Consider the following 25,000-nt stretch of genomic DNA (forward strand, 5'->3'; position numbering starts at 1 on the left):
ATTATGGTCTTTGACGACTCTCCCCCCTTTTTCGTGGTGACCACTATTCTGGTATTCCAGCCTCTCGACAAATTTCGGACAGTACTACACACCCAGCCTGGACACCTGTGCAACAGTATCATCTCCTCTAACCAACCAGGATCTATGGAGTCGTAGGCCTTATTAACGTCAATCCAACCCATGCTGAGGTTGCGCTTTCTCCTGTGACAGTCTAACGTGACGGCTCGATCGATCAACAAATTTTCAACCGTACCGCTCCATCAAGCCGTAATAATTCAAATGCTTGTCAATTGGAGCAAATAGGCGTGACGTACACCATTTATAAATGGTGTTAAAATAAATGATCGGTCTATGGTTATTACTAGTGAACTCCCCCGGTTTAGGAATCAGTGATGCTTTCAGAGAACCACTGAGGGTACTCTTCGTCGCTACTTGAGATCGCCTGAAATGCAGATGCCACGCCCTCACGCAGGGAGTGCGCATGCTTCCACCAAAAGTTCGCCAAACGGTCAGGGCCTGGCGCACTCCAGTTCTTCTTTTTGACTATCACCCTCACTGCACCAGCTGGTTCCAAGTCCGAACCCTCCTCAGCTGGTGGTGGTACCGTACTTTCTATCGCGCATATAATCTCTTCCAACCACGGAGCCCTTCTGTCTCCTGCTCCCTCTCTCTCCCATAAATCCCTCCAATATTCACTTGCTTCCCCAACACTGATATTTTGCCTGGACATATGTTGTGCAGCGAGGTCGGTCGTTCTATCAACTCGCGTGTTTCTTGACTAAGTACAATTACCCTCCCCGCGGGGCTAGACTCGTCAGCTATCGTATGCAAATCTGCGTCTTGATTGTTCACTACCAAATTATTCGAGTCCAATTTGGAAACATTAACTTCTCTTCTCTCCGATTCCTCCGCATGCTCTTCCTCAACTCTCAACCCTACACTCTCAGCCATCACGATTCTTACATCTCCCATAGACTTTTCCAGCCGTGCCGCCTGGTCCCGTAAATTCTGACTTGTTAGATCTAAATGTCCGAAACCCGAAGCGTCCCATAGTTCTTTCATTATCCGCATGTATCCTTTCTTTCTGCTATTCTCAAGTCGAGGTGGATTCTCAGACTTTGCTGGCCTCTGAGCTTTAATCTTACAGTCTATTAGAAAGGTGTTCATTTCCTCGGTCCATTTTATCCTGCCTCCTCGGCGCTGCTGCTCTGACATGTCACAACTCGCCATAATCGTCGGACAAAGTCGAACAAAATCTTTAAATTCACTCGTCAAGAGACACCGAATCGTCTTGCCAAACGGCTCGAGAGCCTGCAAAAAATATCAAACACTTTTCTGGATCTGTTCAGGTGCTCTAGACTTGGCTTGCTTTCGTTGGGAACGAAATCATATCAGAGCTGATAACACATGTCCGATCTACTCGCCGCCATTATCATTATTATTATTATGATCATCATCATCATTATTATTATTGTTATTATTATTATTATTATTGTATTATTATTATTATTATTATTATTCTTTTATTCCTTGTTTGTAGTCCTTGAAAGCAGGTTACAACAAGTCACCACAGGTCCCAGGTCTCTCTTTTCCTTCTTCTTACAGGGATAGTACTTTCCTTAGTATCTTTGCTGTCCCCAAAAATAAAATGTTTTCTGGAAAACGTCCAACCTCACCTTCACACCGATTCGCCTCATGTACTCCTTAAAGTTGAGTGATACAGCTCCAAGGGCCCCAATAACAGCAGGCACTACAATGACTTTTCGCATTTGCCAGACCTTTGCAATTTCATCTCTACCTTTTCAAGTTCCTTATCTTTCACCCTATCATCACCTGGGATAGCAACATCAATTATGACAACAGTCTCTCTCCTTATCAACAAAGGCAATGTCTGGTCTTCTTGCCTCGATTTTCCGACAACACTGGACTGTGAAATCCCACAGTATATTGAAGTTTTTACTTTCCACCACTCCCTCCGGCTTCTGTTCATACCAGCTATTAGCTCTTTCCAATCCACATTTACCACAAAGTTGCCAATGGATATACCGTGCCACGTTATCGAGCCTTCCTTTATATTCTGTCTGCGCCAGTTTACTGCACTCACTCACCACATGGGCCACCGTTTCTCCCTTACTTTCACACATTCTGCACAAAGGGGATTCTGCTGTGTGATCGATGTGAAATCTTGTATAATTTGTTCTCTAAGCTTGCTCCTGGGCGCTACATATCAGGGCCTCAGTACATCCTTTCAAATCTCCCTTTACAATCCACTGCCAAGTTCTATCCCAGTCAATCCCTTCCTGTTCTCTCACAAACTGCCCATGCATTCTTTTCTGCTTCCATTCATCCTCCTTCTCCTTTACTTTATTCACTTTGTACTCCTTTGGGTCCACAGCCTCCGAGATGTTGACTACATTGCTATCTCCAACTTTCCTGAGTAATGCTTCTTCACTATTTTTCACATACCAGCTCAGATGATCTCTTCTCTCCTCACGCAGCTCTCACAACTGATCAGGCCTCCTCCTCCCTTCTCTCTGGGTACATATATTCTAGCAACATCACTTCTAGGGTGTAGCTCCTTATCCATTGTTATGATTTTTCTAGACTTCCTGTCTATTTCCTGAAGTTCCTCCTTATTCCATTTAATCGTTCCTGCTCCATACCTCATTAGTGACACAGCCCAAGTGTTTGCTGCTTTGATCTTGTTCTTACCATTGAGCAGAGATTTCAAAACAAGTTTGAACCGCCTTACGTACTCTGTTCGGAATATGCCTTTCATTTCCCTCTGCTTAAACTTGTCCAACTCTAGAATGCCCAGGTACTGATAACCTTCGTCATCAACTTCCTTTATTGTCAGTCCATTTATCAACTTAACACCCTCACTTTTACACAACTTTCTACGCTTCAGCACTGCAACACCACATTTCTTAATCCCAAATTCATTCCTATGTCTTGGCTGATCAATTGTACTGTAGATACAAGACTTTCAATCTCTGCTTTATCCTTGCCGTAGACCTTCAAGTCATCTATAAAGAACAGATGATTTATTTTGACGTCTCCTAAGGCATATCCAGCTTTGACATCTTGCAGGATCTTGGTCAAGTGTACCATGCAAACAGCGAATATAAGGGGAGACAGACTTTCTCCTTGAAAGATACCCCGCCTCATATCAACTGAACTAAGTGACTCTCCACAAGATGTCACTTCGGTCTTCCAGTTTACCATGGATTTCTGCAGGAAACGTATTATATTTCCCGCTACCGGCGCCATTGCTTTCAATAATCCAAGAGTGAGGCACCATATCGTATGCTTTCTTATAGTCTACCCACGCCATAGCCAAGTTCTTACACTTTCTTTTGCAATCTGCAAGGACCATCTTATCAATCAACAACTGATCTTCTGTGCCTTTACTGTTTCTCCTACACCCCTTCTGTTCTACAGGCAAAGAATCGTTTTCTACAAAGAACTCATACATACTATCAGCTATGATCCCTGTCATCAGTTTCCAAGCAAGAGGTAAACAGGATATGGGTCGATAGTTATCAACAGCACTACCTCTTCCTTGGTCTTTCTCACAGAGAACAGTCCTTCCAGTTGTCATCCATACTGGTATGGTGACCCTATTGTTGATCGACTCATTTATGTGGTCCGCCATTCGTTCATGTAATGCTGTCAGTTTCTCGATCCAGTAGCCTTGGACGCCATCAGGGCCAGGTGCCTTCCAATTGGGGAACTTCTTTGAACTTGCTGTCACAATTTCAGCTGTTATTACAATGTTCTCCTGTCCAGCTTCTACTCTTTCCTTTTTCAACGTAACTGTTTAATAACCATTCTGCATTTTCATTGTGTGAAACTTCCTTACCGCTATGTCTCTCCAAAGCTGCTATTATTATTATTATTATTATTACTATTATTATTATTATTATTATTATTACTATTATCATAAATTCGACTGTAGTTTATTCATACAGCACAACGAATGGTCCGAATGTAGAAGCAATTTGTTTACCAGCCAGACCAGCCACACGCGTTAATTCAGCCGGATCTAACTAAACAATTTGCTTCTCGATCCCGATTTTAAACTGAAAAATACTTGTACTCATCTGTTAGCGCTTTGAGCTTGCTTTTGATGGTTTCTCAAGACGGTTTGACATTTTGACAGCTTTGGTTGCGTTTAACCAATAAAATGGTGTGAACCATTTTGACAAGAGTTGTGATTGTTCTGTTTTAACGTACTATGTTCGACTGATGCTACTCGTAGGATTCGGAAAATAACGTTTTTCCGAAAATTGTAGCCGCATGCGTGAGGAAATTAAGAAAATCTTTTTTATGAAACAAGTAAAGAAGCCTCTCCTGTGATCTGTTCTGTTGCAAAGCCGCACTTAGGAAGCGGATAGAGCACTCAAAAAGTAGGAAAAACACTCAACTACGTCTCCTGTTTCCCCTACACTTTTTTGCTCGCAATCGGTACTACATCCTCGTTTTTTACACTCCACTTTCTTCTAATCTCCCACTTCAAATCCTGATATTTTTCGATTTTTTTCATATTCCTTTTCATCTACCCTACTATCTTCAGGGATAGGAATGTCCACAATTATACATTTGTTCTCCTTCTTACTCACTACGATAATGTCAGGCCTTCTTGCTTCAACAACGTTATCACATTGGATGTTCATATTTTAAAGTAGCTTTACCTTCTCCACAACACCTTCTGTTGTCCTTAAAGCCTGTTCCTGTGCTGAACAGATATTATTATATTATGATGATTGTGACGATGATTATTATTAAGATCTATTAATATTAGTACTTCCATTATTGTTTGGCCTTGTTTATTATGCATTTTTAGTTACTAATTTTATAGCTTTGTGTTTTTTCTTTTAGAGTTCAATTGATATTTACTGTACTATTAAGGCGCTAACTAAAAGTGGTTAATTTATTAACCAAATGCCTGTTATTTACAGGAAGCAATTTCACGAGTTACCGAAGCCCAGATTATCTCGGAACTCGGTTCCTCTTTGTCAGACGTTTGTGATGTTTTGTCATCACTGGACATTGCCATCAACTTTCTTTCCTCCGATGGAGGAAAAAGCACAATGCCGTTGAAAAAGTACTTACATGAAGTGCTTAAACTACCAAGGGAACGTGGCCTTAAGAGTCTATCGGTAAGTACAAAGTACTTGTACTTAAAGAAATTCTGCCAAGTGAAGTGAGGACCATGAGATTGGAACTATTTGCCTTTGCTTGTCAGTACAGTGGAAATATCTACTATCACCTCTACCACTGCCACTGCCACTGCTGCACTGCCACTGCCACTATCACCAACACCACCACAAGAACGACTACTACTACTTCTACTACTACTACTACTACTACTACTACTACTACTACTACTACTACTACTACTACTACTACTACTACTACTACTACTGCTACTACTACTACTACTAAGGCTGCTTCTGCTACTGCTGCTAAAACTGCTAATGCTACTACTGCTGCTGCTGGCCTGAAAACGTATTTTGCTGAGCAAAGTGGTAGGAGGTGCCATAATTATATTTTGCATTAACTTAATTGTCGTGATTTTTTTTTTTTAGGCAGAGCAGCATTGTAACTTGTCGCACACATTGGCGATGTGGCGGATCATGGCTCTTGAGAAAGCAAAGTTAAAATCAAAAAACAAACAGGTAGGATTCCATTATTTCAGTAAGTAACCAACAGTTCAGACAAAAGCGAACGCACATAGGTTCCGGGTGTATTGAACGCATGAAGAAAGCGTCGTGATATTGTCACCGACAGTAGAGAAAGTACTAAACGTACATACACAAATTGTACATCCAACAATACGGCCATTTTTTAGCCAGCAGACCTCTGTTTCTGCTTTGTAGCTCGTTATCTGTGTACTGACTACAAAAAAGCTAAAACCCTAAGAAATGAGTATATGGAGCAATGCAAATGTAAATGACAATTCAAGATAATCATTACAGTATCTCTTAAAAGGTTAAGACCTAATGAAGATCCGGTGTCCTTGTAAAGGAGTTTCTAGTTTGTTTACGATGTCAAGATAAATCCGAAGAAGTCCTCTTACTTATCAGACTTGGGGGAAATGTCACGGGCGCTTCGGGGATTTTGGGTCAAAAATTGCTAAAATTGAACCTTAAATGTCTGCAATGCAGATTGCAGCACAGACATCATGGCGTGCATTGTAGCGTGCGCACACGTGTCCGCTCGCCACGTTGAATTTTGAAACAGGCAGGCCAACGAGACGGCTAGGTAAGCTGTCTATCACTGGTAAAATAAGTCGCATTCTCTGATATGGAAGCTTGCATTGAAAGGAAGAAATCAAGAATATAAATAGCTCTAAGTATGTAATACTTACTTAGACTTTACATTTGAAATTTCCTCGCCATTTTTCTAGACTTGACTTTCAAATGAGTAGATTTTGTGCATCACAATTGCATTTTAAAGGGACTTCGATCATTTTTTTTTTTGTTTTACTTAAGCAAGCACTGCGTAAACTGTTATTATTTTCAAAAAAAATTCAAGGAAAACAGTCCAGTGACACTGACGTCAGACCCTTTTCTGTACACTCTCTTTAAGGAGCCTTTTGAGGAAATGTCTGACGCTTTCAAGGTAGCATTGAACTCTAGCGAAGCTGGGCGTCTTAAACGTGTTCTTCGCAACATAAAGATGGAGCTCTTTTTGCCGAGGTTGCTGGAAATGATTCTGTTTAAAGTAAAACATGCTGACGAAAATATTGCTGATGTGAGGTGAGTCTCGCCCACCCTTTCCCAATCTCCCAACCCTACCCCCGTGGGATGATTTTATACATTCCGAAACAAGCATTCCCGACCTACGTTTGTCTTTATTTTAAAACAAAAGTTGAGGTGTAAATTTTAAGATACCTAATTGACTCTTTTAAATGAATCAAAACTAATTCCATCACAAAGACCCTGCATTAATCTCCCTGCAAAAAGAAGCTGAATTTAACTCCAAAATTGAGTTGTGGAGCCTCATGCTGTTTTGCCTGCTCCATTTTACGCCATTCAAAAGAAAAACCTCGTTTTTCTTTTACTTGCTGGAAACGCTTTATGCCCTCGATTAACAGGCCGATAAGTAAATGCATTTGTTTTTTGCAGTTTCCGAGAATATTTGGATTTGTACCTGGCGGCTAAAAACTTGGACGAAATCCCTGGAATGGAACATATACCAGATGATATCCACATGAAGAACCTCTTAGCCGTTTGGAACTCCGCTGTTAAACTTCACGATGATTTCCGCGGCGGGAGCCAGTCCACACCCTTTTGAATTGCATTTGAGTGTCGGATTTCAGCAGTTTTGATATAAAACAGAGTTTCACTTTCGTTTTATTTTTGTTTTAGGCAAGGGTCCAATATTACATGAAGTTCAAAACACTCATATAAATCTTTTTTTGCTTCAAATTTAGAATAGATGATGAAGTAACTTCGTTTAATTTCTGTAACAAGTGAAACCCTTAATCATCTTAATGCAGGTGGCATCATTACCTCTCCGTGGACTTTTTTTGAACTGAGAAGATTTACCTCTTTTTACGCAGTGATAGTGACAGTAATATCAATCTTATTATCGTTAAATATTTTTGTTGAAGCACAATGGCTCGGATGGAGTTACAGTTTTAAGGCAATGACTAGTTAATCCAAAGAAACAAAGCATCGAGTGTAATCAAAAAACGAATCAAACGTTTCATCGTTTGCTAATGAGTTTTTATACTGCTCCTTTCTGTTTAAAACGGAACGTTACAAGCACCCCATGTATTGCTTAACTACCCTTTCTTAACATCTAGTTTCTAACGAAATTTATTTCGAAGTTTTGAAACTTGCTGAATTGATGTGAGATGATAGGTGAATTTTTCTTGAATAAAATTACCTTGCGGGTTTGGAGACTTAAGTTTTCTCTTTGATTAAAGTAATAGGAATTTGGGTTGCGACAACCCAAACCGCTACCCTGAGGAAGTTAAAGTAAAGTTAAGGTCCAATACCTTTATCTTCCAGTGAGGAGGGGACTAGATGCTCCAACTAAAAAAAGACAGACTTGCATCTTATTTGAGCTTTGTATCGATTGAGAGTATCCTTAATTCGATCTTACATTCCGTTTCTGCAGGCCTAAATGTCTTACTCCATAAAAAATGCCGTCTTGAGTGAGATTTCCAATCTTTATTATCTAGGGGCAAAGGAAGCTGTCAGGTGACCTCAACGCAGGGCCCTAATCTTTTGAATTCTCAAAGGGCCACACTTGGAAAGTTTCGAGAAGAGGTTCAATAAAAGACAGCCCTGGAAAAAAGACTACTGCTAAGGACAAAAAACATTTCATTTAAGAGTTGTTTCGATTTTATCCTTGCAATTAAACAAAGAAAACCAAAAATGAAAGACGCAAATTTTGTTTTGTTAAGCGTCTTGTAGAAGAACATAAGCAGCTTGGATGTTCCTTACTACAAAAAATATGTACCTAAAAATAACACAATTTATTAGCCCGGAAAAAAATAATGAGGAACACACATCTTATTTTGGGCCTATTCTTTTTAAGTCCAGAGATCTTATATTTTCATGTGTTATACACATTACACACCGCGCACCGGTGGCTCAGTTGGTTGAGCACCGGGCTGTTACGCGGGAGGTCGTGAGTTCAATTCCGGCCGGACCAACACTCAGGGTCTTTAAACAACTGAGGAGAAAGTGCTGCCTTTGTAATTACATCTGCAAATGGTTAGACTCTCTAGTCTTCTCGGATAAGGACGATAAGCCGGAGGTCCCGTCTCACAGCCCTTCAATGTTCATAAAAGAAACCCACACACTTCATAAAAGAACCCACACACTTGTCGCAAAGAGTAGGGCATGTAGTTCCCGGTGTTGTGGTCTGTCTTCTTCTGTGTATCACGGTTGGGAGGTAAGTGCTCGGAGAAATTAGCTATACCAAGCTACTCTAAAAATCCGAGGGTAAATAAAGATATATGATATATGATATGACACTAAGTTAAAAGTTAAATGTATCGTATTTACAGAAGGGGAAACTACATTCAGAAGTTGATATTTATTTATCTTTTTTGTCCTCTGCTTACATACAATTTCGCACTTATCTTAGCTCGTTTACGTTGTATCCTTCTAGTACATCTACCTTGGCACGAAAAGTTTATTTATCTTTTTTGTCCTCTGCTTACATACAATTTCGCACTTATCTTAGCTCGTTTGCGTTGTATCCTATATCTACCTTGGCAAGAAAAGTCCTCGAACAAACCATAGCCAGGTTTATTGTGGCCAGCTAATTATAATTACATTTTATTAGTGTTTGTTTGATTGATTGATTGATTGATTGACAGTTCACCACGCGTACGCATGTAGTCGTTAAAACCTTAATAAAATTTGCCTATTTGAAAGAAAATACACGCCACATGTACAGCATGGCTGTTTTTTGCTTTAAGACTAATAGTAGGAACTGAAGGTACGGTTCAAAGAAAGTACTGTACTTCTAATTAACAAACTGTTGCTTCTACAAGCCAGTCACCGTAACTTGAAAAAAAAAAAAAAAGAATGCCGATTTTGTTAGTGCAAACCAGCTAAACTTTAACTACCGGTAGGACATCGTGATCCTCCGTCGATTCCGGTTTCGGTCACTGTCCTCAATCGCCATCTGCCACGCAAAGATCACATGCTTGACACATACGTCATCAGGAATGCCCTCAAAGCACGACAGATCATCGTCATCATTAACATCAAAGTACATCGGTAAATACTCTTCTAGTCTGCAGCAAAAGAAATATAATTCTAGTTATACAGTACTCATCGTAAACTTAAAAAGCCACCCGTTTCTCCCTTAATCTCATTTGTGCCATGGAACCGACTTGAGCGTTTACTTGTTCTATCGTTTGTGGCCAAACTCTTTACACGGTATCATTGAGAAGAGAAAGTAGCGGAGACAGTTAGACAGAGTCTATTAAGAGTTGCAACCTACTATAGAGAAAAAAGAGATTAACGAGAGCAGGGCTTACCCAAGGGTAAGAGCACTCGTCTTCCACCAATGTGGCCTGCGTTCGATTCTCGGACTGTATGATAAGTACGGTTTGTCGGTTCGCTACTATGCTCCGATTTCTCTCCGGGTACTCCAGTTTTCCCCTCTCACCAAAAAGCAACATTCAATTTGACCATATATTACTTAACTTCATGTAATTTAATTTACGGTCTTCCCAATTTGATTATCAGGTTTTATTTCACAATCAAGGTACGTTCGCTGACCTCATTTCACCAACTTCTCTGACATCGTCCACTGTAATCCATAAAATAATGACTTCCACGACTTTACTCAAAAACGATTCCACGTCGGCGTTCCTCAGAAATGCACTGAAGTGGGTCATTATTGTTTTGGGCATTTCTGTCTTAAAGCATTCTGCGACTTGAGGAAATGGATCCTATCATGCAAACAAGACAGATCAGTGAAACTCTTCTACAAGAACCAAGTCATATTACACTCTGATTAAAAAAAGATGAGTTGCCACTTGTTTTGAAGCCGTTAAACTTGAGTGATCATGGCAGAATACCCTGTAGATCTCGAGGCCCTGTTTTCAGATTAGGTAAGGCGTAAATGGTAGGCCACGAATTCCATTGTCAAAGAAGCAATTACATGTTCGAGGAAAACGTCTGTCTACCTGAAATCCCCTCCCCCCACGATTTAATGAGGGGATTTAAAAACACATTACCTCGCCAATATTAAGGAGAAGCTTTGCACGAGCAAGCGCAAGTGTACGCCAAAGATCCAAAACGTGATTTAAACAGCAAAATTGTTGAGCCTACAATAAAAAGTATTTTGCGGTAAGCTCACTTGTACAACACTGTACAACTGTGCGGGAAGTCCCACCCACCGGAACAAAACTCGGGGCCTGTAATAACCCATAATGTGACACATCAATATAAATATCACCGCCATAATCATTATCATCATCACCGTTAGTAGCCCTTACTGTTCATTCCCCCACTTGCCTATCGCTTGTTGTCGCTTTTTGCTGACCTCGGATATTTGAAGCGAGTGGGTAGCCAATAAAATTAGTTTCAGTAGGAAATGTATTGCGTGAAGACTGGTAGCAGTCCCTTGTCACGCAGTCGAGAGAAACGGCCAAGGTAGGCTTGGGGAAGGGGGCTCACCTCCCTTCCTCGAACCTACCTCTGCCATTTCTCTCCATTACGTGACAAAGCACAATTACTCAACAAGCCCACAGCTCCAGTAACATACAAGGGACTGCAAGCAGCCGGTCTACTTGTTGTGTCAATTGGAAACCTGGCACGAATAGGGAAATTCTTAGTGGTAGTAATGATTGCAGTTGTGCGTTTTTTACAGTGAAATCTGGTCGCATATGATACTTAAATATGCAAAGGTGTATGGCATTTAAAAATGCCGAATTATGAGATCTGGTAATGCTCAGTTTTTTGTTTCAACTTTAATTTAAAATACCAACCTTCTTGCCCTTTTGGCTCTCTTTGTCGTCGCTTAGAAACAGCACGTGACTGCAGTAATCAGTAATTTTCATGCCTGGATTTCCACCAGACGAAGACAGAAAGCTGATCACAATTTCAAGTGTAGAAATCGCATCAGAAACGTCCCCGAGATCTTTGAACTCCGAGAGAATCTCTGAGCGAACGTCCCCTGGAATGAGCACCTTTAAAATTCAAAAGATAATCTGCGCGTGATTAACTACTTAACACAAAACCTTAAAGCGACAAACCCGAACAAACTTGAGATAGAATAGGCCTTTTCCAACAAACGATCACATGGTACAAAATCCGCCATGCTGGAGGGCAAGCTCATTATTACTCCCCCGCTGGGACATTAAAACAAAGGCAAGTCAAGCTTGACTGGTTCAGGTCTCTTTGTTTTAATGTCCCAGTGGGGGAATAATAATGAGCTTGCCCTCCCGTATGGCGGATTTTGTACCATGTGATCGTTTGTTGCAAAAGGCCTATTGTTCAAAGCTACGTCACTAAGGTTGCTTGGGTACATTTTTATCATCGTTTTATTCATTGATCATATTTTTAGCGCAAGACCCAACCTACCTGTGGAATTTTAGATTTTAGCACAATAAAGGAGGCATCATTCTGCGAATCATCCCGAAACATGAAATCTTTCACCTGATAAAAAATACCAACATTTTAGAAACAGAATTGTAAAACGGTTGCCATACAGCTATCAAATTCTGCTTGAAATTTTGTTGATCTTGTTTTCGTTTGCGTTATAATTAACCATAACTGTTAGCATCCTGGCATATTTCAATTGGTTTAGTTTAGTTGGCTTTTGCATATAATAGCATATTTCTGCCACTCATGATCAGTAAATTCGCACTGGATGGGTTTTTACACGCGGATGCTTATCCCGACCGTTCTTGATATTTCTTGACAGATCCACTTACATTAAACTCTACGATGGGTCTTCCTCGTACAAATCGGTCAATTATCTGTTTTTCAAGCGCCTGCCAGTTGTACTGTAGAAGTGTGTCTTTTCCCAACTCTAGCGAGTACGAACAGTTCCCTAGCATCAAAGGAAGCAGCTCCTTTTCAGAATTATACGCAACTAATTGCGACACAGTCACCTCGGAAAGTGGTAGAGTACTCATGGTCCTAAAGAAGAAAAACAAACCCATGAATGAAGATCTGAATGGGGTTAACCGACTAGCGACAAACGGCGATAAATATAACTGACTACTAACAAAACAGGAGGCGCGGTGGCTTCATGGTTAGTGCGCTCGACTCTGGATCGAGTGGTCCGGGTTCGGGTCCTGGCCGGGGACATTGTGTTGTGTTCTTGGGCAAGACACTTTCCTCTCACGGTGCCTCTCTCCACCCAAGTGTATAAATGGGTACCGGCGAGTTTAATGCTGGGGGTAACCCTGCGATGGACTAGCATCCCATCCAGGGTTATCCTAGTCGCTTCATGCTACGGAAACCGGAGATAAGCGCCGGCCTGATGGGCCTTCTGGCTCGTAAGCAGTGCCACTGCTTACGAGCCAGAAGGCCCATCGGACTTTTTTTACTGACAAGACGGGAAAAAAATTACCGATTACTTACAGGAAAATATTAACCGACAACTGACATGGTCCGACATTGTGGAGATGTTTGTATTCGTAATGTTTTTTTTTAACCAAGTCAATAGTATTTTGTATGATTTGGTTTCTAGCTTAGGAAATGTTATCTTTTGGTGGGCTCTATTTCACAAGAGGTAACCTGTTTCTCCTCCTTTTCGGGGAGTAGCTTAGGCTCATTTCCCGAACAGCGGCTTGAAATCGAGTGCTACAGTATTTTCACTTCCTGTTCTGACAGTTGTGCCTGTACGGTCACCTGTACGTTGCTTTTCCATGCGGCCAAGTCATGAGCGGAATTATAAAAGTGATCGTAGCTAAGATGACACATTTGCCAAGTGAGGACATGACACCAGCAGATTAAAGAGTGGTATAGGGAGTCATAGGCCAGTACACCAACGGACTGTTAGGAGGGAGACCACAAATGATAAGGCTGGGGCCTTGCCACCACCTGTCTAGGCTGTTTAACTCACGAGCAACGAGTCTGAAGAGAGACTTCGATTCCCCGAAGAAAAAGAGTATGATCCAAATGCGGCACCACAACGTGTTGTTAGACTACAATTTGTGGACGACGGGATGTTACTGAGGTGTTTGAGGACAGCAGACAAGAAAAAATTGAGACAGATTCGGATGATGACGAATCAGATTATGAAGAACATTCAGGGCTTGTCAACAGAGCGTAGGTAACACGATCTAGCAGGGCTGTTCGTATATTTGTGCGTCTCGACTTGTGACTGTAACTGGTCTAGTATTGACACTTCAAGAGAGGATAATGGTCTAATCACCTCTCTTGATTATTTTGATGCCCTGTAATCGGCTGGTAAACAAATTCACATGTAGAATAAACACAATTGATTGGTATTTGTTAACAAAACAGAAATAAACGATCACCTTGCGTAAACAAACCAAACTTATAATGAGGTGCAAGTGCAATGAAACAATGAATTATTTCAACTTGTATACTTTGTATACAGTTTATTGAAAATGTGCGAATTACATAACGAATATGAATAATTAAGTTACATTTTTACTCATAAACTGAGATTTATCGACAACCGACAAAGATCGAAAATTCTAACTGACAACCTACATGAGGACCACCCTCCCCTCCCGTCCCCCCCAATCAGACCCTCATAAATGGACCATAAAGTAGTTCAACTCGTATTTAAGAGCGCAAAACACTTTTTCTGAAAGTTTTAGCGAGGGTAAAAACCACACTTAATAAGTTTGTTACGCGAGTTTGCCCTAGGGCAGTTTCGCAATGGAATTGCAAAACAAGCTGCCCCGTCATCGCATTATGTATTTCTTAAATTCTTTGCCAAGTCATGAAATTTCAAACTGTAGCTCAGTACTCCCAGAATAGATTCAAAGAAATGGAGTTACCTGTTATTGTCAGGAAAGCCAATCGAGTTGCGGTACGCATGCACGAGCTCATTGTGTGCATTGACCAAGAAGAACATCAGTCCTTTGCAACATAGTCCACGACCTTTAGTGGAAGGCAGCAGCAATGAAAGGCTAGAACTCGAAGTAAGGGTCTCAGCGCAGTCCTCTTTAGTCGGAGCAAAACGCCCTTGAGACAAACGACAGAAACACTTTAGTACTCTGTAATATAGCATTCTATACCATTGTTAGTTCTATAGCACCACCCCATGCGATTCTGATTGCAGAACAACATAACTTGAGAGAGTTCACTGGTCCGAGTGAGGGTAGTTCATTGTAGGACTGTTGTTTATAACTGACTTTCCGAAAACCGGATCACGATTTGCTAGCTTAAGATTTCATTTCCTATATTAGGCCCGTTTTAAACGTCACATTTTACATGTGCCAAATCTAATGTAAATGAGAAAAATCTATTATTTTTGCTCATTTGCATTAGATTTGGCACATGAAAAATTCGACGCTTAAAACGGACTGTACTTTCGTACATTTATACATCTAAAATAATTTTAATTGCTTACCCTCGGTTATATTTTGGAATCTATAAATTATCTTTGCCTTAAACTTTTTTTATTTATTTAATGAGGTGATCCAAGTTTGCCGCCTTCTGTTTTCATGTGTAACGATTAAAGTTTTGTAGCGCAGATTAGCAATAATATGTCCAGCTGAAATAAATGTCATCCTGAGAGAGACAATAGAGAATGATAGGATCGGCTACGAGGGCAAGTACGAGAACACGCACAACCTTAATTAGAAAATGCTAGCATCGACAGCGAGTGAGACCTCGAGTACGAGTTCTGGGATTTTGATTACTGCGCAACCCTACTGCGCAGCCCAGCATGTTCAATTCGCCCCACTCTCGTCACCAGAGCCTCTGATCGACCCAAGGTTCTGGGAAACTCTATGCAGGAGAACATGCGCCGTAGGGTTCTCAAAGCCAAAAACTGGCTATTTGAACCTTAAGGCGCCTGCTCATCCCTATGTATGCAATCCCAAAGCCAGGAAAAGTGAATGGAAACTACACAACAAATATGAAATTTCGTCATCAACGCGTGCGATCGGAATTTTCATAAGGGAGATGCTACCTTGTGAACTCAACTGATGACGCACAAGATCCCATGCATTCCTGAAACTTTTGAAAAGCTTGGAAGCTTCCTCTCTCTGAGCTGCACAAAAGAAAATAAGGAGTTTTGCAAAACTCATCTATGAGTGATGATAGGAAAATAAAAGAATGTATTATCAATCAATATCTGTATATCTGATACAGATTTCTCCGCTCCATTTACACAACCGTTTCTTTCGATTTTCCCTGTTAAAATGTCTTGAATCACCCAAAATGCCTAGTGTACATTACCGCTTAAATAAGTTATATACAATATTCGCGTCAGATATGTATCACATTTAAGAACTTCGAATACAGATCTGCCGCTCATATTGTATATATTACATAACCTCTTGGGTCAAAATGCTTTTTAATAAGAAACGAAGACAATCCATAAAACGTGATCTTTGGAAAGTTATATCTTGGAAAGATATATTTAACAATTACTCCACTTGTGCTTGTTGGCTATGAGATGAGACCATATTTGGTCAAGAGAACGCGCAAAATATGAGACGGTAATACACTGTAGTGTCCCGGTTTGACCGGTTTAGAACAGAGCAAATACGGACGGAACGAGAGTTTTCAATGAAAGAATTGTTTTCAACACAATACAATGCCTGAGAATTTAGCTGTCATCGCTTGTCAGTTGTCATTTCGTTTATACAATCAAATAAAGGACATTTGGCTGGCTTTCTGTGCTGTTTACATCGTTCGCAAGCGCCCTGAAGGACAGATGATGCATTTCTTTTATGAAACTCTTGCCAAATAAAATTGAAGCAAAATAACACCTTTTCGTATAGTGGAATAATAAATCTCTTATTCGATGGTTTAACATATAATACTGGCGGGCATTTTGCTCATTGCTCATTTTTTGCTTTGTCCCTGCGGGGCTCTGAAAAATACTACGCAACTCGCAAAATACCCGCGCGTATTATACGTTAAACCATCGAATAAGATGTGTATATACCAGGATGGCCAAGCCAATCAAAACTCTAGAACTGTAGTATCCAATGATCTAGTTTTAAATAAGTTTATTAGATTACCTCCACACAAGAGATTACAGGTAATAATAAGGGGAGGAACATTCAAAGCACCCCCGAGGCACCAAACCAGAGACTCAAGCCAAGTTTACATAATAACAAAAACATTCATCAAATAAGAAAAAATAATGGGGGAGTAAATAGTCTGATAACAGAAAACAGTTCAATGATTGACATCACAAGGACACTACAACAGATTCAAAGAGCTGTAAAAGAGCTGACAAGATCAGGTTTGATACTTTTCGTCTATTTGTAGTTTTGGAATGATTAATACTGGCACACATTTATTGTACACGACTTACGAATGAGAGTACCGAAGATCTCTCGGGTTTTGCCATTATCAGATAACACTCTTCGATACTCAGCCTTATTCAGTGACTGCTAAATGTATAAAGCATATTTCAAAGATAAATGAATTATCAATTGGAACAACTTTAACTTGACTCTTGAAAGTAGAGATACACTCAGAATTTTAGAGATAATGTGGCGAGCTTTTCCATTCTTTCAAAATTACTAGCTGTCGTGACTCTTAGCTCACCCCTAAGCGTTTAAACCGGTAATAGCAGTTTTTTTAATCGACGAAAGTAAAATGCTATTTTATGATAATTTCCCTAAGTTTATAGACACTTCAACATGAAACACCGTGGGTCCAACCTTTGGGTAGTTCTTGCAAAAACTGCTTCATAGTTAGTTGATTGGCTTTTTCTCTGTCAATTCGTCGACAAAGGCGATCTGTCAAGATTTTCTGTAGGACCACGATGTCGGGCAGATGGCAAAGTGCGCTTAGGGTTTTTTCCTATAAAGAAGCAAACTATGATGATTGCACGGAAGTATAGTTAACAGTTTTGTACGTTTAATAGATCTTTATGAAATTGATATTACTACTACTACTACTACTACTACTACTACTACTACTACTACTACTACTAATAATAATAATAATAATAATAATGTGGGGTATGAAGACCACAACTATACCTCTTAAGAGGAGTGAGCGAGTATCTTGAGAAGACACCAGGAAGCAGTGTGAAATAAGGCAAGGCCGGTGGAATGAGGCATAGTGTTAGCCATCGAACCGGAACAAAATACCACTGTTAAGTTTAGCCCTAGTTTTCAACATATCAAACCAAGTTCTGTCAATAATGCCTGTTTAACTGACTGGCCGCGTTACTCGTGAAACACTAAGGAATGTGAAATTTATGGTTTAAGTTACCTTTTCAAGGAACATTCCAAGTATCTTGCAATCAGCAATGCTTGACTTCACCTCTCTAAACTGACCAATGACGTGCTCAATTGTCAGCCGTGTTCTGTATCTCCAAAAGGACACATGGCTCAGGTCCACATGACGTGGCAGTGGGACGGGGTCTACTTCATAAACCTGTCGCAACAGTGGGTCATCCCCTGTGAATAATTTAAGATCGGTCAATATACTTATCAAATCATAGCCGGAATAGTAGCGCAATAAAACCCAGTTCAAATATGCATTCAGCATTAATCTTGTTGAGTTCGCTGATGGCATTTGAGCTGCAGAGTTCCTGCTAGCAACTACGCTAGCGATATTACAAAAGTTTTGGAGCATACATTTTGCTACGCGGATATGGAGTTTTGTATAATAAGTCAATTGATATCCATGTATAATAACTAAAACTAATCCTAACCTGACCCTAATTTAGATTTAAGTTCTGAAAAAAGATTTTTCAATTCATCTGAGTGCATAAAACCGAGGAAAATGAGGATCAATTTAACCTAGGTAAAAAGGGATTCAACCTGAGAACGGATTTTACCGGCAAAATACACATTTTTTAGTATGAACCAACGAGTTACACAGAAGAACAACACGTTTTTGCAATCAACCAAATGCTTCACCATACAAATGAAAGTGCACACTGCGAGATGTGGTACCGAGAAACGTAAAATTACATTACCAAGCCTCCTGTCGTTCACAGCCATGGTATAGAACATTTGCAATCGCTCCTCAAAATCCTATAAAGGAATTCAAACCACCCAGCAAGATTAGCCAAAAGCTATCTTTACTCATGTTTACTGAGTTGCAGACTCCATTATTGACAATGAAAGAGTTACTTTCTAGAGACACTGTGTTGCTGCGTTAGTGGGGAGTGTAACACGGAGATTTTGGATTTATCAAGAGTTGATAAAAGCAATTTCACCAACGCAAGAAAAATTTGAGAGAGCTGAGTGATCCTCGCACTCATCTGGACAATTTAGCAATTGTCTCTTATAGAAACCTGTCGCCCTATGTAAAGGAAACCAGGCAGCCCTCGGATTCCAGATTCCAGCCCATGGCTTCCAAATCCCGAATAGCAAATCCCGAATTCCTAGTCGTGGATTCCGGATTTCAAAATTACGGGTTCCATCAAAATGGATCCTTGGTTCCATCGAAATCTGTGGATTCTGAATTCAATACAATGGATGCTGGATTCCGGATTCCTTTACATCGGGCGACACCTAAAAATTAAAATTCGGGTGGTCTCCAATGGAATTCAAACCTATGACCTCTGCGATGCTGGTAGAATGCTCTATCAACTGAGCTCTTAAGTCTCTCGGTTGTGAGCATGTCCATTTGTCGGTCTCATTTGTTCCCGTGAAGGTCTCAGTGAATAAAACGAAGCGAATGTATATTTCAAGTACGGGGTATTGACTATTTTCACCATCCCATAATGCAATACGTTTCGGAGGTAGGGGGGGGGGGGGGTATTTACATAAAGGCAAGACAACTTACTTACTTTTGAGACTGTATAATGCTTCAGCGAACTGAATATCCATTGTTTTAATGCAAATCCCCCCCCCCCCCCCCTCCTTCCCGTAATGAACTGTACTATGGGTTTGGTGAAAAAAGCGAAAAGACGAATGAACCGAACTGGGTGATCGTCGCATTTAGCTGGCCGGACAATTTAAGCAATTGCCACTTTATGTATAACATGCACTTCAAATTTACATTCATTTTTATTTCATTGAAAGATAGATTGCTGACGTTTCGAGCGCTACCCATTTGAGCGATAGCCCCTTCGATCTGACGATGGACTAAAGTTCGAAACGTCAGATCACAAATCCTTCTCGCGGTAGTAAATTTACCATCTCGTTTTATAAAACCAAAATTTTCGTTTTTGAAAATGATTATGTCGTTTACCTCCCAGACGTTGCTTACAAAAACATTTTCAAATTCTCTTTCCCAGTTCCTCCTTGCCTCTTTGGTGGTCCACACTGACATTTCAATGCTGCCAAGCAATCCTTAATAAGAAATTAGAGAGTATATTAATAATGAAATTCGTAAAGGAAAAACCCATCGACGTCTGCTGAACTCCGACCCGTGCACATAAGCACATTTCTGATCAAACAACTTGTAAACTTGGCGACTTTCTTCCAATGATGATTCAAGAATATTAGGGAAAATAAAACAGAAATCACAAATTCGTGATAGGCCTAGTGAAATACACAAAAGAAATATCGATGAAAATCTTTCATGGAGTAACCACATTGCTCACATTGCATCAAAAAGGAGTAGATCAATCGGTATTATTTCTAGGATAAGGCATTTTGTACCACTGAGTACTTTACATATCTACAGGTCACTCATTCAACTGTACTTATTTTATTGTAAAGTAGCGTGGGATTATGCTCCAAAATGCATAGAACTAAAATTTTAACCCTTCGAAAACGAGGTCTTTGCCTATGTATTTTGGTGATTACAAATTTCATGCAATACCTTTCTTCATTTCTTCTCGTCTTCTTCCTTTAGATATGCTCTATTTTAAATACGTGCCTATGATGATGCACGACGTATCAAACAACTTGACACCTAATGTATTTAAACTATTCACCCATCAAGCTGATATTCATCCTTACGAGACGAGATCATCGCTAAGAGGAGATTATTTTCTTAAACGTTCGAGAATAGTTATTCAAAAAAATATTTTTTTTCACGAATTGCCGTTAAAATTTCGGACAGCCTATCTTGTGAAGTGCGCCAGATGTCAAAATCCAACTTCCAAGGTAATGTTCATGATATCCTCCCCCAAAGACTATAAAATATTGGTAACTTTTGACTCCTCAGTTTAGTTTGTCATGTAGTTACTCATTTATTCAATTTTACTTTTTTCATGTTAAGTGTTAACTGTTAGGGTGCGACACACTAGGCGATCGCAGGGACAAGTCGCCGTAACAATTCACCACGTGTGACGCGGTTAATTTTGTGAAATTCATTGTCGCTGCGGCAGAATTTTTTGCTGCTATCAGCTGCACGTATTGAAATCAGTTTGAATTCGTGCTGCAGATCGCAGCGACAAAATTGGCGAAAACAGCGTTGTTGCAGCGTGTGTACACTTCCGGCAACAAGCCGCTGCGACAAAATATAAATAAATCAATGAAAGAGCGTCATATAGTCCGCCACATTGAATTAGAAAACTAGTTCACATTCCCCCTCATAGAAGATCACTGCGTGTGCACCGAACAGACACCATGTCGCAGCGACTAGTTTTGCAAGTGGTACACACGAAGCGACTTGTCGCAGAGACCTGTCGCTGCGACTTGTCGCCTAGTGTGTCTAGGCCTTGAAGCTGTTCTCCACTGCATTGATTGTATTATAAAACCAACTTATTACTTATGTGAATGTGTCGTTATATATGATTTCATAATTAATTAAAGTACTATCGTCCGGGTGAGTGTAGTCCTGAGAAGGACTGTTTGAGATGACATTGACTGACGTTTCGACAACCTGAGCGGAAGTCATCTTCAAAGTCAAGTGATTTGAGTAACGTCAGTAGATACTATAAGAACTCCGGTCGTAGATGTCATTGGTCAACTTATTTGTGATGTTATTGGTGGACTATCAGTTGAGCCTACAATGTAGATGTAATTGGTTGGGAAGATAATAATAACATCATGAATAAGTTGACCAATGACATCTACGACCGGAGTTCTTATAGTATCTACTGGCGTTACACAAATTACTTGACTCTGAAGATGACTTCCGCTCAGGTTTTCGAAACGTTAGTCAATGTCATCTCAAACAGTCCTTTTCAGGGCTACTGCTTAGTGTGTGGATTCTTTTACGTCCTACAGAGTTATGAACATTGCAGGGTTGTGAGACGGGCCTACGGTTTATCGTCCTAATGCGAGAAGGCTAGAGAGTCCAACCATTTGCAGACGTTATTACAAAGACGGCACGTTCTCCTCCGTTATTTAAAGACCCTGAATATTGTTGGTCCGATCGAAGTTTTGATCCCGCTCTGTAGTGCAATGCTCAATCAACTAAGCCAACCGGTTGGCGGTTTGATCGGCTTAACCTTTGGAAATTTGTTTGGTCGGCTTAATCTTTGCAAATACATGGTCACTTCAAACTCGTCCTCAACCATTAATTTTAATTACTGTAACTTAACCGACATTCTGACAATTTAAAGGATGTCTTCAGAAAGAAAGTACCTTCGTTTCAGTAACAAAACCTGTTAGTGTTGGTAAGGTCGGTTAAAGCTTCCGCACGGTATTGCAATAAAGCCCGTGCCAACGTACTAAGGCAAGCAGCCGCGGTTAAAATATCACTCCAGAATTAATACCGGTTTATTTGCGTCACGTGCAAAGAAGATTCCAATTACCTGTTGATGGAAGTCGACGTATCGTGGCACGGTTCACGATTTCGAATAAAATAAGATGTATTGCCAAGAGCACCTCATCCTTGCTCCTTCCCAGGCTGCTTGATAAATTTTCGACATCATTATTAAGATGTTGCCAAAGAAAGGGACACAGTTCATCCTCTTGAATTTCGGGTACAAACAAGTGACGCAAGACCTTATTAAGAGGAAAAAACAATAGGATATAAGTATTGTTCACACAAATTAAAAGGTGTTTGTATAAATCACACAGCAAATGATGACTTAGTTCACTACCAGGCAGATAGTCAGAGACAAAGATTTCGTGATTAATTTTGTCGTACATGTGTCACCCTAAAGGCTTGATCTATCCCCCCCCCCCGGGAAGGGGGGACTCGCTTGTGATAGGGGAGGAGATGCTTGTCGTAAATTTTGAATTAAACTACTAACGGAGACCAATATGTACGTGGTCCAGGACTTTTTTGACCCCTAAAAGAGACCATATTTAAAAATATGAAACACTTAAAGACTGGTCCCGAGGGAAACAGTTCATTTTGTTTCCCGAGAATCTCAATGTTTCCCCGAGGCGCATGCGAGGGAAACAAGGGAGACAAAATGAAATGTTTCCCGAGGGACCAGTCATTAAGTGAATTGGTATATACCACAAAATAAAAATGTGCAACGGCAAGAGCAACAGCTGTCGTCGGTCAACATTCACGGGTAACAGTGCACTGTTACCCTCTGACATCATAGATATTGCACTGTTGCCCGCTAAGAGACTTTTGGCGCGAAACAGTTTTGTTGTTAGATGTCATGTGACCTTGAAGTAACCACTGAGAGCGCGCGCTGTTGGGGGAAAAAACTCAGCTACATAACAAATATTTTTTTATGTTTCTTCGGGTTCAACCTTAAACGAGACCTTCATGGTTACATGTGGTAGTGTTTTGTCCAGAACACCCTAAGTGAGACCAAAATCCGAAATTTACACCCCTAAGCGAGACGACGAGCATCCTCGCCTCTTTCATATGCGAGTCTCTCCCCCCCCCCCCCCCCCACGGGCTATTTTCGTCACAAACCTGGCACACATTTCTTATACCGCAGTGTCATTAGGTGGGTTCATACTAGCATAGTAAGTAGATCTTAAGTACACTTGAGTCCTACTTCGGATGTGAACGGGTTTAATTTGAGCTCAAGTAGTCTACTTTTGGTCATAGTAACGCACGTGCACTCTCAAGTCTAGTTCAAACCATCCTAACGAGCTTACCCATCTACTATAAAAACTCATTACAGAAACGAACTTTATGACAACCCGATTAGTTTTAATTCTAATATGAACTGTCATCATGGTAAGTAAACTTGGACAATCTCAAGTGTACTTGAGCCCTGGTCATTAAGGTATACTTACTCCGTTAGTATGAACCCACCTAATGCTGAAGGCAATACTGTACCTTAAGCCCATTACACATTCCACACAACACCACCATTATTCATCACCGTTGTTAAAATGATTTATTTACCTCCGGTTGTCGAGAACCTCCCGCGAGCATAGCCGAATGCAAAATAGCTCGTATCAGGCTGACCTTTGCAGGGGACAGATCTCGTTCTGCAACTGCTTTGTGGGGGGCTCCTAAGATGTGCCCCTTGTTCGAACGGTCATCACTAAAACCGAAAAAAAAAACGTTTCTGTACTCATGAGTACATCCAGTTTAGACTTATCCTTACATCTGAATAAAAACAAGGGGATAGCTTGTTCCTAAATGAACCACTTCAAAACTTCAGCTGGGAAATACTTTAGTAGCTACAGGATATTTATTTCTATTTGACGGAGGACCTTCAATTCTGGCTTGTGTAACAAGCCAGGTCTTACTGCTTCGACTCCGCATACCATGTACTGTAATATTATATGATGTTTGGGAATGGTTTTTGCGTTAAGAGTAACAAAGCATCGCGATAATTGATCCGTTTCTCTCCGAATGAGATGTTCCGCTGGTCAGATCAGACGGTATTCTCCCCCAATCCAACCATCGAGAATGGTGTTTGACCACTTTAGGATTTTCCCCGAAAGTCTGAAGCGTTGAAGAGCGCGAAGCGTCTCATATTACCACGATACGAGAATTGAATTACCTTGTTGCTACTAGTCTGTTGGTACGAACTAACTCGTGACCAAGACCTCCAATGGCCACCGAGTCACGACATTCGGGACAGTCCCGCTGATGATCTGGCTTTCCGCACTATCAAGAAGTAAACAAAGTAATCACTTAGAAGAGGACACGCAGACAAAACAACAATTGTTATAATGCCAGAAAACGATTAGGAAACAATTAATAGACCTAAAAAAGGTAAAAGCTTAAAACTGATCTGAGATAAAAACTTTAAAAGTTTCCCAAATTTTCCAACCGTATCTCTGGTTCTTCCAGAGACGAAATACCAGAGATACGGTTCGAATATTTAGGAAACATTTGTAGTTTTACTCTCAGATCAGTTTTAAGCTTTTACCCTTTTTTTTTTAATCATGGAAACGGATCACCAAATTAAAAGAGCAAAAATAAGTCTCTCAAAAGTCTCACAAATTAAACAATGCTTTTTAAAATTAAAGTACCAAAAATATCACCACTTTATCGTTTCTCTTTCCCCTTTCCCTTATTACATGTAATCAGTGATGATTGTTGCAACTGTAGTACCAAACTCTAGAGTGTATCTAGACTTCTTAGGATTAAAGGTGAAGGTAAAG

The 25,000-nt window shown here is 40.4% G+C and overlaps 2 protein-coding genes across 4 annotated transcripts in view; one reads left to right on the forward strand and one right to left on the reverse strand.

Moving 5' to 3' along the window:
* The window catches only part of LOC138031474 (TNF receptor-associated factor 2-like), a 527,459-nt gene that overhangs the window by 74,444 nt on the left and 428,015 nt on the right, over nt 1–25,000 (forward strand). The gene's annotated exons all lie outside the window — the stretch shown is intronic.
* LOC138031406 (E3 ubiquitin-protein ligase rnf213-alpha-like) overlaps nt 9,049–25,000 on the reverse strand; it is a 105,440-nt gene continuing 89,488 nt past the window's right edge. For 2 of the 3 annotated variants that reach the window (XM_068879116.1, XM_068879105.1), the window contains exons 69-83: nt 24,394–24,500; nt 23,787–23,928; nt 22,276–22,468; nt 19,815–19,915; nt 18,592–18,649; nt 17,880–18,067; nt 17,321–17,462; nt 15,610–15,690; nt 14,471–14,657; nt 12,422–12,629; nt 12,069–12,143; nt 11,474–11,674; nt 10,721–10,810; nt 10,260–10,432; nt 9,049–9,769 (exon numbers count right to left, since the gene is read on the reverse strand). In XM_068879116.1, coding sequence (XP_068735217.1) covers nt 9,595–9,769; nt 10,260–10,432; nt 10,721–10,810; nt 11,474–11,674; nt 12,069–12,143; nt 12,422–12,629; nt 14,471–14,657; nt 15,610–15,690; nt 17,321–17,462; nt 17,880–18,067; nt 18,592–18,649; nt 19,815–19,915; nt 22,276–22,468; nt 23,787–23,928; nt 24,394–24,500 — 2,121 coding nt within the window. In that variant the 3' untranslated portion in view covers nt 9,049–9,594. The remainder of the gene's footprint in view (nt 9,770–10,259; nt 10,433–10,720; nt 10,811–11,473; nt 11,675–12,068; nt 12,144–12,421; nt 12,630–14,470; nt 14,658–15,609; nt 15,691–17,320; nt 17,463–17,879; nt 18,068–18,591; nt 18,650–19,814; nt 19,916–22,275; nt 22,469–23,786; nt 23,929–24,393; nt 24,501–25,000) is intronic. The other variant, XM_068879109.1, reaches the window with a different exon arrangement.

The sequence above is a fragment of the Montipora capricornis genome, chromosome 2 (genome assembly GCF_036669925.1).
Source record: "Montipora capricornis isolate CH-2021 chromosome 2, ASM3666992v2, whole genome shotgun sequence".
NCBI lineage: Eukaryota > Metazoa > Cnidaria > Anthozoa > Scleractinia > Acroporidae > Montipora > Montipora capricornis.